This window comes from Cinclus cinclus, chromosome 5, assembly GCF_963662255.1.
Source record: "Cinclus cinclus chromosome 5, bCinCin1.1, whole genome shotgun sequence".
NCBI lineage: Eukaryota > Metazoa > Chordata > Aves > Passeriformes > Cinclidae > Cinclus > Cinclus cinclus.
Window position 1 is genome coordinate 43112258 of NC_085050.1, and position 13738 is coordinate 43125995.

A 13738-nucleotide genomic window follows, 5' to 3' on the forward strand; every position below is an offset into this window, starting at 1 on the left:
GTTCATTTCCATTTGAAACGAATCAGCCTCAATTTGATCTTTCCCTTCCACAATATCAACCCCTGACTAAAGATGACCTGGAGTTCCAGTCCCCAAACAGAGCTTCTAGAGAAGAAGGGCAGCGAGCAGAAATAGAGCATCGTATTTCTAGGGGGAAGAGCGATACCCCGTGTCACTGGGCAAAGGAAAAGAGAACATGGTGTGCACAAGCGCCACCAAGAGGTGGTTCTGCCATCGCCCAAGGAAGATTTTCCCCCTGTGCTGCTCAGACACATCCTCAACACCTTTCGAACATGCTCGTTGCTGCATTCAGTGAGCATTCCAAATGTAAAGCAAAGGAAAATATAACTTATTTTTAAAGGGTTCCTTCCAGAGAACAGGGAGGAAGATCGGAAGATACAGCTACAGCATGCGCAGGTTTTGTCAATGGAACTTTTAAATGTTGTGGCAACAGAAAACAAGATTGCTGCCTAGTCCAGAAAATGTTAAATTCCATGTTATCAGCCACTGAAACAGCTTCAGGAGGAATCTGTTGTTGAGCTGCTTCACATCAAAACCTATGCAATCATATTTTTTTCCTGTCAAATTCAACTCTGAGATTCAAACATTAATAATATTTCTGTAGTGTGATATTCGAGACCATTTCTAAAGGTGAGCAGAAATTTTCTTCAGCTGTTTTCATCATGATGCCCTTTTATGAGCTGAAGAGAATGAGCTAAAACATCACAAATTTTTTGCTCCTCTACAATGTTAAGGGCAAGTCCTCAAGCTCCAGTTTTTTGCTCAGAAAGTCCCTGAGGTCAGTATTCCCCTAATCTGCTTGAACTGGCTACTCTCACCAGTCAGTGAGGCTGGACTCAACTCAGGTGTGAAAACGTCACCCAGACATTTGGGGAAGGTGGGTGCTTTGTGCCAGGTAAGGCTTGGCTGCCTAGCTGCCTTCCATGCCTCCCTTTGCAAATCATTGCTCTCAAAGTGGCAAATCATCCATCCTAGTCTCACCATCTCCAATGAAGGGAAAGCAATCTGTGGGCTGCCCAGGAGCTGAAAGCTCAACTTTTTCTCCAGGAGGGGAAGCAAGGTTGAGACATACCCTTGAATTAAGCCTCCCAGGTGGGGGTGCAGGCATCCCAGAGAGGTCTCAGGAGTGTCAGACTGCAAGTCACCTGGCTAAACCCAGAACTTGGAGCACGGATTTGGACTAAACGGTCTCCAGAGGTTCCCTCCAGCCACAGTTATCCCATGATTCTGCAACCCAAAAGGACAATGATACCTTCAGGTCAGTGACAAAGGAATGTAAGGCCCAGGCTGGAGGAGCCATCAGTGATGGCAGCTTTTGCCTTAAAGCTCATCACATCACTAAAGCACCTCACAGGGTCAGGGAGAAGCAAATAGGGTCCCACATAAAATACATAGCCAGTGAAGGGACTGAGTGATGTCAAAGCAGAAGATATGGAAAAGTATGACACAGATTAACAAATTCATACTCTTTATTACTGCCTGTGTTAGAGAAAGTGTCTTGCCTATTTTTGAGCAGACAGGCAAGTGTCAATAGATTTTCCCTTTTCCACATCTTGGCTTTCAGGACTGGTCAGAAAAATGTACAGAAGTTCATAATTCTTGTCAATGCTTGAAGACAAGGGGAAGTGGCACCATGGTTTTGACTTAGAGGGCACAGAACAGGCACACTCTTCAGAACACAGTGCTACACTGAACTCCATGCAAGTTCCAGGGACCCCAATCATTTTCCCTCAGTTCATTCATTTTTACCAAGATCCATCAGGTAACTGTGGGTTGGGGATAACTGGATCTGAAGCCTTTCTTACAAGGCAGCTCATTCACTCACCTAGCTCCCAAGATTTAAAGTGATTTAAGCACTTGAGGATTAAAGGCATTTTAACAGTTTATACAGATTTAAACATCTAAAGTGGCTTAAAGGCTTATGCTACTTTCAAGGCTTTAAAGTGGCTTAACTATCCATGGTACTTGATGAATTTACTGGTGCTCAAAAAGCCTATGATGCCTTTAAAACAATTTAAAAACACCTTAACACATTAAAAACAAACCAAAAAAAACCCCTCATCAGCTATACCTTAAAACTTCATTGTATTTTAGGAGTGCAGTCCTGCTTGGCTCCTACCAGGTCGGATCAGGTCACCCAAAAGCCACTAACCCAATGGCCTTCGTGGGAGGCGGGTCCCGCACCTACCTGGAAAGCGGAGGCAGGGCAGAGGGCCCGAGAGGTTGGACTCCCCAGGGGGCAGAAAGGCGACATCATTTCTTAGCTCCGTTCCCAATTAAGCATGAGACCGGGGATGCTTATTGGCCCCAGCGTGTGCCGCGGAACACTCCCGGGCTGTGCCGGGCACGTCCCACGCCCTGCCTCGACCGGTGCCCCCGACAGCTGGGGCTCAGTGGCACCGAGGCAGCCAAAGCAGCCCCGCTCCGCCTGCAGCGCTGTGTGGTGCGAGGGGTGCCGCTAGCGCTGCGCTGGGGGTCCAGGCCGGGCCGGAAGGGCGAGCATCATCCGCTCCTTGGGAAGGTGGCTGGAGTCACGGTGAGCGGGCACTACTGCCCTGCAGCGACGGCGAACAGCATTCGGGACCGCATGCTAGGAACGCTGTGGCCGAGCTGGCAGCCAGGAGCACTGAAGGCAGCCTCGCCCTCTGGCGCTTTCACCTGCAAGGGATCAGAGCGAGAACAGCAACGATTGCTTGGGTCTGCAGGCGTGGGCTCGTTTTGTTTACGTGATCTCGGGTCATTTCAAACTTAGAGTAAATGAGTTCACTGGCGGGGTCATTAAAAACGGAAATAATAAGGTTTCAATAAAACCTTGTTTCAGATCAAAGTTTAATCTGGGAAAACGTGTGGGTTTTCTGCTTGTTTCCTGCGGGCTGGAAACAAACAAGCAGACAGTTCTGGTGAAAAGAATGAGCGCGTGTCTGCCAGAAGTGTCTCATCCTCCACCACAGAGAATGGTTATTATCTCTAGTCTAAACAGTCTGCTCAGATATGGGTCTTTGCTTCCACATAGCCTAGCTAGCTGCTTCCATGGAAAGCAGTGTACAGAAAATTTATGGAGCAGGCAAATTTTCTTTCAATTGTGCTGAAATCCACCTGAGGGGATATCAATGACTCCAAGAAATGTGAAGCAGTGGGGGGGGGGGGGGACAGAGAGAAAGAGAAGAAAAAACTCACAAACTTGTCCATTTTATAAAGACCTGGTGAATAGCCTAACCATTCAGGGTAAGAACAAACCTAGTGGTAGATTTCCTTCCACTAAAGAGGAGCTTGAGGACACAGACTTGTAGAACCAGCACTAGGAGGTAGAAGGGACATTCCTGTCAAGTAACAAAGGCTACAGCCTCTGGGATTTGGCAAAATATGGTTAAAATGGGCACCATAAGCCATCAGTGGGGCTCAGTCCTATGGAAGGTAACTGAGGCTAGCAGCCTACATGTGCTTGTTTCAATGGCAAGAATATGTGGCACTGTAAGAAATAAACTATTTTTAAGCCTTACCTCAAGTGATACTAGACATTCAGGATATTTATTTTCCAGGTATTAAACACCTGAGGAGAGAAGCTGACCTACAGGAAGAATACATCATCAGCTTGGCCCACTGGAAGGGATCTTGAAATCTCCTCTGAAAGAGCTAACAGTAACTTAACAATGTGCCAGTAGCCTGCCTGGGGCAGCACTGCAGCCATTCCAGCATGGCAGACCTGTGCGTTCCTGGCGGGAATGCTGCAGGTCCCATCTCTTTCCTATGCCACAAGCAATGAGTCACATCTCTGAGAAGCCCAGCAGGGAAACTGGATGTACAGGGATCCTGCAATTTACAGAAGTTATCATGGCCGAGGCTGGCTCCCCATAAAATATCTCCATAAGGAGAAATATTCATTAACTGATTAATGAATGTGGCTTACCACAAAAGTATACTACACAGGCCTACTCTTTTTAATAATAATCCTATAAATAATATTACTAAAAATCCAAGAATTATCCAAAACATACTGAAGCTGAGTTGTGACCCCAGTGCCTCACCTGTTGTCTTCCCCTTGGTGTTAAACACAATTCTTTAAGAGACTTTCCAGGTGAAGACAGGAGTGAAGGGAAAGGGATGTGTCCATGCTGCACATGACCACATGTCAGGCCCGCGCTCTTGGCCTCAGAAAAACATGCTACTACGTCGAAAGCACTTGGATTCTTCCACTCGGCACTTCCACAGGCAGTCGGAGGCCATGCAGGGGGCTGTAGGACCCGAGTCCGCTGCAGGCCCCCGCTCGTGGTCGGGGAGAGCCAGGGGCAGGAGGGGCTGGGGGCAGCAGGAGGGCGCCGCCGTGCCGGAGAGGGGCTGGGAATGCCGGCAGCCCCCAGTTGCTGCCTGCGGCTCCAGCCCCGGGCTGAACCTTGCCAGCATCGCAGGGAGGGGCCGGAGGTGCCAGACCCCCTCCGGGAGATGAGGGAGCCGCCAGCCTCGCCCTTTGCCTGGGAACTGGCCCGGCCACATCTCCCGTTCGTCAGAGAGAAAACTTCAGAGAAAACTTCAAACGTGAGCAGGGGGTGCCGGGGGGAGCCGGGGCAGCTCCACAGCAGCTGAGCTAGAGGCAAAGCTCATCTCCAGCTCCCCGCGGCCCGTGCCTAGCACAGGAGCTCCTCGGGGTTCTTTGTTCGCCGTGATCTTTCCCTCCTTCTCTGTGCTCGCACGTTAATGTTCCTTGCAAGGATTTCCTGCCAAAAGACAATCCCTCTGAGCAAAAGCAGACCGAGAAAGTAGTGACCAATCCTTTCTGGATGGCTGTCACCAGGCTCCTCCCAGGTCCCGCTCCCCCTGCTATTTGCATACAAAAAAAATCCAGAAAACTCCCGTTTGCCCCTGCATCTCGCCCAGACTCTCCGTTCCCTCCTAGCAGCTGGAGCTCGGGCTAGGGGAGACAGCCTGCGGCTGAGGTAGCGTCGCGCCGCCCGCCCCGTCACCCCGGCCCCCCGAGCCTTTCCCCAGCCCCCCCACCCACAGCCTCCGCGGCCCAAAATGCAGCGCTGCTTCTGCGCCCTGCTCCTGCTGGCGTCCCAGTGCATGGGCTCGGCCGCCGGGCTCTTCCCCTTCGGGGAGCCCGACTTCTCTTACAAGCGTTCCAACTGCAAGCCCATCCCCGCCCCGATGCTGCTGTGCCGGGGCATCGAGTACCAGAGCATGCGGCTGCCCAACCTGCTGGGGCATGAGACGGTGCAGGAGGTGCTGGAGCAAGCGTCCACCTGGATCCCGCTGGTGCAGAAGCAGTGCCACCCCGACACCAGGAAGTTCCTCTGCTCCCTCTTTGCCCCCGTCTGCATCGACGACCTGGACGAGATCATCCAGCCCTGCCACTCGCTCTGCGAGGAGGTGAAGGAGAGCTGCGCCCCGGTGATGTCCGCTTTCGGCTTCCCCTGGCCCGACATGCTGGACTGCAGCCGCTTCCCCAAGGACAACGACCTTTGCATCCCGCTGGCCAGTAGCGACCACATCCTCCCCGTCACCAGGGAAGGTAAGAGGGAGCGGCCAGCTAGCCCCCGGACCGGCAGCATCTGTCCCCGATGAGGCACGCAGACAGCGGGGTCTATCCGCGGCTTTCCACGGGGGAGCGAAGGCGTCTGCCTTGAGTTACAGCACGCTCCGGTGCTCCGGGATGGGGGGACCGGGGAGGTGGCCGCAGACCAGGCTCAGGGAGGCTTTTCCAAGGGGGCCGGGAAACCGCAGGTACCGTCGGGGAGCTGTCACGGCCTACACCCATCTCCATCCCCAAAGAAAAGTCTGGGATTCGGCACTGGAGCCGCGCGGCATCCAGAGGGTTTGATCGCCTTGTACAAGAGTCGGCGCTGTAGCGCGGAGCTGGGGTGCTCTGTGTCGTGTTTCAACCTCCCTCCTCAGTCCCCTTGTACTTTTTTACCCGTTAAAAAAAAAAACTTTTGTTTGAGACGTGACCTTATAAGCCCACCGTGCCCCCTAAAGCGGGTCTGCAGCAGGATAAGGCGCCTTATCCTTACAAAGTACTCAGGCAGCTCCGGGGCTGGGGGGAGAAGGAGCAGAAATCTGGCATTTCCCAAAGGGTTCCCACTCCATCTGCTGTTCCTTTCTCCCCAAGTCTGATGGGGGTTGCTGCTTGCATTTCCAGCACCCAAGGTCTGTGATGCCTGCAAAAACAAAAATGAAGATGATAATGACATCGTGGAAAACCTCTGCAAAAACGACTTTGGTAAGTGGAAGCAGAGTTTCTTGCTTGAAACTTGAGAGTCGAGGATCAGGTACGGCTCCCAGTGGAGTCAGTAAGAGATGTGCCTGAATAAAGGAAGGGCTTGGACCATTGGTCATGAAACACAAAATTCCACCTCGGAGTAAAGAGTAGCCCTTTTTATCATTGTTTAGTGTTTACTGTTTTGAAGTAGTGCTCTTTTATGTTTGTTGCTGGCAAACCCAACAGAAAGTAAAATGGGGGAAAAAAAGAGAGAGAATCTTTCATACAGACTATTGCCTGGGGATAAGTACAGCAAAGCTTCATTTAGATGTTTGAGACGGAGCTGCATGACCAATCTCAATGTATGGCAAGAAAGACTCTCTCCACAGATTAAGAATGAAGCTCTATATATCATTTGACAGAGAAGGTAATGCACAGACAATTGGGGATATAAACTTAATGGGAAGATCTAGGGTTAGAAGAGGACAAGAAAGCCCCTTCAACACAGACAACTGAAGGACACATTATCCACGCATTAGCATTTCAAGAGCAAAAGGGAATAAGGAGGAGAATCCTTTTACAATAGGTCAGTGTTTAATACCTGGAAATAGATTTGTAGTATAAGTATCTGCAACAATTCAAAAGTATTTCTTTAAAAAGAAGAAAACAAAACCTCACCTGAAACTGTAATTGTGGTACATAATTGCTAAAACAATCAATAGTTTTGGCCTGGCAAATTGCACTCAGATAAATCCTCCCAAAGCTAAATATGCCCCACAGCTTCTTACAGAGCTCTGTATTCCCCTCCTAGCGCTTTTACCAAATTGAATGCAGCTGTTGGACCAATTTGGCCTCTATGGGATATTTCTTTCAAAAAAAAAAAAAAATCAATGCATGTGAAATAGAATTTCCTTACAGGTTTGCCTAAAATCCTCTCCAACCTAATAAATTAAGTGTAGAAGTTTTGAGCTGCAGCAAAGATCAGGTTTCAGATTAGGTCTAGGTACTTGCCTCCCCACCTCCCCTTCAAACATTACATTCAGGAAGGCTGTCTTCTCCCAGCAAAAAAAAAAAAAAAAGAAAAAAACAAAAAAACCCTCTCTTTAGTGTAACAAACATGCCTTCTCTCTGTTGCAAACAGGAGAAATGCTGGGAAAAATATTAATTTAGTGAGGAAGGGAAAAGAGGGGAAGGAGAAGGAAGAGAAAAGAAATCCAAAAAATCTCAAGCCTAAGGTTAATTCAAGCTAAAATGACTTGCATGCCCTTTGTGGCTTTAGAAATGGAGCCACCTGCTGCCTCTTCTGTCAGCCCTGACAGTTTAATTAGCAATAGAGCACCTCCCTCCCCAGGTCCTCTTTATGTGCACTAATGGGAAAGAAACCTCTCAATCTCTGTCCCTGTCCCCACTTTCCCCTCCCCTCACTCTATTAGCCTTGAAGATAAAAGTGAAGGAGATTGCCTACATCAATGGAGATACCAAGATCACCCCTGAAACAAAGAGCAAAACCATCTACAAGCTGAATGGACTAACAGAAAGAGATCTGAGGAAGATAGTGCTCTGGCTCAAAGGTGGCCTCCAGTGTACCTGTGATGAGATGAATGATATCAACGTTCCCTACTTGGTGATGGGGCAGAAGCAAGCTGGGGAACTTGTGATCACTTCGCTGAAGCGGTGGCAGAAAGGGCAGCGGGCTTTCAAGCGGTTCTCCCGCAGTATCCGCAAACTGCAGTGTTAGTGGCTTTGTCTCTGGCCATCCTCCAGCAGCCACCCCTGTCCCAAGCTCTCTGGGCCTCCCGCGCCTTCCTGCTTTGGCCCCTGTGAGCCTCAAAATGCCGTGGGCACGAGGCACAGTGACAGCTGTCAGAGAGGGGAAGAACCCCTCCATTTTTGTACATGGGTTAAAATGTAATTAAAAAAAAAAGACTATTTTTGGGAAGTATTAAAGTAACTCTCTTAAAACTTGGGGTTTTTTAATGGTTGCAAATGTGACTTTGGTCTGAGGTCTTTCCCTCTTCGTTTTGGCAATGCTGGTTCATTTACACTGCTGCTTCTCTGTATGTGTGTATGTTTGTTGTACTACAGCAGGAGTCACAGAGAAAGCCAAGCATGTGGCTGGCTTATCACTGCTAGCATGGCACTTCCACTGAGGTGACACAGCTTCCCATCTTAACACTATAAAAGTCACATTATGACTCTTGCATGTGATACATAGGCACCAGTAAGAGTATATTAACTATTCTCACATTTTATTTTCCACAAGTCTGAGCCCTTCTCTCTCAGAAAAAAGGAAAAAAAAGAACAAGTTTTGGAGCTGTTTGATCTGAATGAAACTTTTTTTTAATTATTTTGCGAATTCAAACATCTGTAGCCTAACTGTAATATACCTAGTGGTTAATCTGAAAGAGTTGTAAAATATTGCTTTAATTAACCTTGTAAATAATCCAGATAAATGTTATATTCTTGTATATAAACTTTACATCATAGTTGACTCATTGTCTGTATTTACTTTAATCCATTTTGGGAGAACTGGGAGAAAGATGTCCAACTGGACTTTGTCATGGCAAAGCAGAATTTGCCATTCCACCCTAAGCAGCCAGTAGAAAACCACAGGGAAGCCTCTAGTGCTGCAATCAGAAAATCTGTAGTGGACCTAATTTCCCCAAAGGTGAGTCCACAAGACACAGGACTGACGTTCAGTCAGCTCATTTTAATATGTGTCTGTTGAGCTCTTAGAGATGAGGCTTCTTTTCTGTGGCTTCTTTGTTCAACTGCCTGCATTTTCTCAGAGGACTTTCCTGACATGGAATTGCAATGAGGCCACTGTCTTAAAAATTAAATCCATCTTTCCATTTCTTGAAAAAGACATATTAAGGAAAAAAATGTCATTTGCAACTTGCAATTCAGAATAATGATATAGCAAGGCATTTTTATGCTTGTATGTACACTCACTATTCTTATTGAGAAAGAAAATAAAATCTACCTAATAGTGTCACTGAATGGATGTTTTTCACTATTTTCTTACAAATGTTTTCCGATGAAGAGTATTACCTGCATTTTTGTCCTTACCCTGAAAAGTAGTCTTGCTTCCCAGTGCTGTTACACATAGAAAATTCTTCTTAGCTTCACGGACAGGATGAGCAGTCCCATATTCCCAAGAACAACAGTTTATGTTAACTCTTCACTGACAGAATACAAATCCAGAGCTAGACTTTTCTGTAAAGTAAAAAACCCCCACATTATTTTCATAAATTTAGTATTATTTTTCATCATCAGGATCAAAAGATGAAAAGTAAAGATACAGCATGTAGATTATTTTAGAAAAGTTAGTTACTGGCTCTCTCCCACAGTGTTAATGCATTTACTACTCCTGGTACAAACAGTCGTAGGATGCCAACCATGCAAGAAAAGAGCAACCCTCATAAATATCCTCAAAAGTACAAGAATTAAAAAAAAAAAAAAAAAAAAAAACAACAAAGGGGGAAAAGAACTATCCAGTCACCAAACAAAATCCCCATTTCAAACTGGTTCTTAATTATTTTGTGAAATCTTATCTGTATTTAAAGGCCAATACCTTACTGAAATGTCATTAAAACCTTTATTCTAAATGAACCTGACTTACCAGGAAACAGATTTGACTCTTTTCATGGTATGGTGTAATTATTTTAACCCCAGCATTCTGTCCATCATCTTACAGAGCCATTTGCTTTCAGGTGTTTTATCACTCTACCCATCCTGCTCATCATATGATGTAATGCCTGTTCCTGATGTAAAGCCTTCAGTTTAGAGGGAACAAGCTCATAGATACAGAGGAGCTGTCCGAAGATGAATCTGCAGAAAACAGATGTGTGTGCCCCTTGGAGGAAAGTATTTTGAAGAGGCAATTGTTGCAATGCAGTCACTGGGAACTGAAAATGAACAGCCAGGACCGTTGCACACAGCCTGTGTTACAGATGCTAAATTCTCCTACAGCAGCCATAAAATTATCTTAATTAGGCTGTCCTAGAAGGAAGCAGTACTGATGCTGATGAGGACAGACAGGTCAAAAGTTATTCCCTCTGGGGTCATGTTAAGGCCAAGAATATGTAACAGATTTTTGCCAAATTACTTAAATGTACGAAGACATATCACCTACGATCAGCAGTGCCCTTTCTTAAAGAAAAACTCCGTACCACATTCCCCTTCCTCTATCACAACATGAACACAGTTACACCAGAAAAATCCTGTCCAGATCAAGACAAATTCAGGAGAAGAAGAATAAACTAAACTGGCAAACATTCAATTTTGCTAGTATAAGCAGCCTCCTGGATTAAAAGCACCCTGCCATACAGATGCCCTACTGATAAAGCCTTCTGCATGTGGCCCTTGGCTGTATCACTGGGACTATCCACTCTCGAAGTGAATTGACAGGGTAGGATTACCTTTCAGATAAACAGGATTTAGGCAAATGTGAAGAGTAATGGGATTCACCTTTTCCCAAAGTTCCATTACCTTGTTCTAAGATGGGTCATATCCACCTCAACAAGAAGTGTCAGTGTTTCTAGTGGTGTAAAACCCAGACATTGCAAACCATTAATTTTTTAAAAGGATTTTAAAAAGATTTTTTAAAAAGGATTTTAAAATAAGGATTATAACATCACAGCCTGAAAAAACTCCACCTCTCAGATACTGGCAAAGAAGTAACCACATACATTTTTACTCTTACTTGCTCAAAAATAACTGAAAATCTTGGAGTGTGCCAGGAAAAACGTGAGCCAAACATATACAAAAAATTATCAGAGCCTATTACTTCTCATAATTGTGTCACATGTACTTCAGAGCAACTTTATTACCTGGTATGGTTCACTCCTAACAAAGTTTTTATTTTGTTTTGTTTTGGTTTTTTTGCAATTGATGAAAAAAGGCAACCCACTGCTGCATTTTTTCTGACATTTTTTAGTTTTTTCTAAATAAAACAATGTTTTTATGCAGTCAATTATGTAGCTTCCATTGTATTTGCTTTTATAAAAAACTATAAAAGCATCTCACTACAATGGATTAGTTTAAGAACAGTAATAGTGACACTTGACATTTATACAGAAGTTTCCATTTAGTTTCTCAGACTGCCCTCACAAAAATAGGCATTAATATCTTTCTTTTGCATATCAGGAAAATGAGGCACAGTGAAATGAAATAACTCATTCAAAACCACCCAGCAAGTCTTTTACAATCAAGAAAAACAGAGTATTTTTCTTCTCCAAGTTTTATACTCTAATCACTGGCTCACAGCAATCAGAATGATGCATAATCAAGGCAGCATTTAGATTATAATTTGAAAGCATAACAGCAGCCAAGGGTCCCTCCAACTTCTTCCCCTTAAGTGTGTAAAACAAATGTCTGCCCAAGTTCAAATTTAAAACCCATCAACAATATTCTTCACAGTCTTTTCCTTTCTTTCTTCTTGATCATTCTCTTTATCCTTTAACTATTTCTTAATCCTTTGTTTTCTCCCTCATTTCTCATTCACTTCACACACCCACAGAGAAGCCACCCAGTCCCTCTCTCACCCCTCTCATTCAGACATTTTTGCCCTCAGAATAGTTTATTAAAGAACTCATGCAATATACCTACACACAAGCAAAAAAAAATCCTAATGACCAGCTGAAGACTTAAAAGGACCCATGCAGAAAATCCAGCAAGAGATTGTAAATTTAATCAACAATTTTCTCTGACAACAGGTGGACAGTTAGATGCCACAAGGAGCATCACAGACACATGCTGGTTGGCTCAGGCTATTACACCTATTCTGCAGCAGGAGAATATAAAGATACTTAAAGAATATGTGAGCAAGAATGAAGAATAAACAGGTAGAACTCATCTTCTCTTGATGACCAGGTCTCCTGCATATCTCCCTATTGTTATAACCCTTTGTTCTCCAATCTTGGGTCATGAAGCACCTCCCTCAACCTTCTTTCAGATGTCTCACTACCTCTCTTCAGCCATTAAGGGCATCAACCAAGAGCAGAGCCACTAAGCCTCAGGAAAGGACCACCACATTGTCCCCTGGGTGCCTGCTGGGACATGAACAACCTCCTTGCAGCCTGCAGAGCAATTCAGCTTTGGCTGCTTTCAGCAGCCCACTGCCATCCTCACCAAACCTGTCAGCTCTGACAGCCTTTGTGATGTGGCCACAGCTGGCAGTGCCAGAGGAAGGGCAATGAATTGACTGCCACCAGAGCAGTAGGCAGCCTTCATTGGGGCAGCCAGGCTTTTATTATTGGAGCCAGAAGTCCTTATTTCTAGGCTTCAGAGACCTGCTTACATGATTTATCTAGAATTTGCTTTCTTATCAGCAGATATAGTTTTAGTACAGCCTGACTGTCTGGTGAAACAACCACAGGAATGGATCTTGTTTGCCTCTGTATGAAGAGGACAGTGCAAGATATTCATATCACAGGAATCCAAGCCCCAAGCTCTCTTACAAACATAAATTAGCCCACACTATATCCCTTTGGGGTGAGTTTTAATAGAGTAACATTTTCCAAATGCATCAGCTGCTTTCAGGGTGAGCCATGGGCTCCTAAATCACCTAGATGCCTTGGAAAATATTAGCCGCTATCCCCCACTGGAGTTAAAGCCAGTTGGCCAGGCTCAGCCAGCATGCCTGTCACCCAGCCAGGGGGAACACCTAAGAAATCAGCCAGCCAGCCCATTGCTCTCACAACTGATCAAAATAACCAAACAATACAGAATGTTTCATTGTGGAACAGCTGATGGAACAAACTTCAAAACCAATCACTACACACACAGAGCAGCTGTCTGGCCAGACGGACCAGCACAAATTAGAGGTATGCTCAGTGTTTTACAGGGCAAACACAAGAAAGAACTGAGATACCTTCTAAGAAACACAATAAAGCAATACTATTAATGCAGCTCTTTCAAAACCCAGATGCTACAGATCATCTTTTTGGAGTAGTTTTTCAGACCACAAAAGTGATGCTAGGATTGTGAAGAATTTTCTGTTTGGACAAAACACATTGCCATTAGAGGCATGGCCAAAAACAGCAACAACTGGCAGATTTAGGACTGATCTAAGAAGGTAGCAGAAATTCTAATTTAAGAGCACTTTCAACTTTTCAGATCTTTGTTTTCAGAGCTTAACCATGATAGTCTTTATTAAACATAAAATATTCCATATGGAGCCACTATGGAAGGACAATTAAATAATTTTCCAGTGATACCTGTTCTTTTCATGCCAGAGATAACTAATCCTTCTCTGGCAATATCCCTGCATATCTAGTTAAATTCAAATCCCTAACATTGCCTAATTGCCTTTTTTATTATGTGAATCTCCAGCCATGCACCATAGGGAACCCTGGCTGGTTACACACTGAGACAGGTGCTTTAGTGGATGCAGGGCTCACATCATTAGGCACACACAGAGCTATTAATCATTTCAGTTTACTCAGAAGCACAAACCTGAATTAAGTCAAGCCACTTTCCTAAGCAAAACAGTAGCTTAATTGTTACAGGTAAGGCAAAAGC

The 13738-nt window shown here is 45.2% G+C and overlaps 1 protein-coding gene across 1 annotated transcript; it reads left to right on the forward strand.

Moving 5' to 3' along the window:
- The first annotated feature begins 5034 nt into the window (after positions 1-5034).
- SFRP2 (secreted frizzled related protein 2) lies at positions 5035-7952 on the forward strand. The gene is made up of 3 exons (XM_062493728.1): positions 5035-5527; positions 6155-6235; positions 7648-7952. Exons 1-3 carry the CDS (start codon positions 5035-5037, stop codon positions 7950-7952), a joined length of 879 nt encoding a protein of 292 aa, XP_062349712.1.
- Positions 7953-13738: the final 5786 nt, after the last annotated feature.

Coding starts and splice junctions, on each gene's coding strand:
- SFRP2 (XM_062493728.1), top strand. CDS start 5,035: ATGCAGCGCTGCTTCTGCGCCCTGCTCCTGCTGGCGTCCCAGTGCATG. Junction 5,528..6,154: donor CCTCCCCGTCACCAGGGAAG/GTAAGAGGGAGC, acceptor TTGCATTTCCAG/CACCCAAGGTCTGTGATGCC. Junction 6,236..7,647: donor CCTCTGCAAAAACGACTTTG/GTAAGTGGAAGC, acceptor TCACTCTATTAG/CCTTGAAGATAAAAGTGAAG.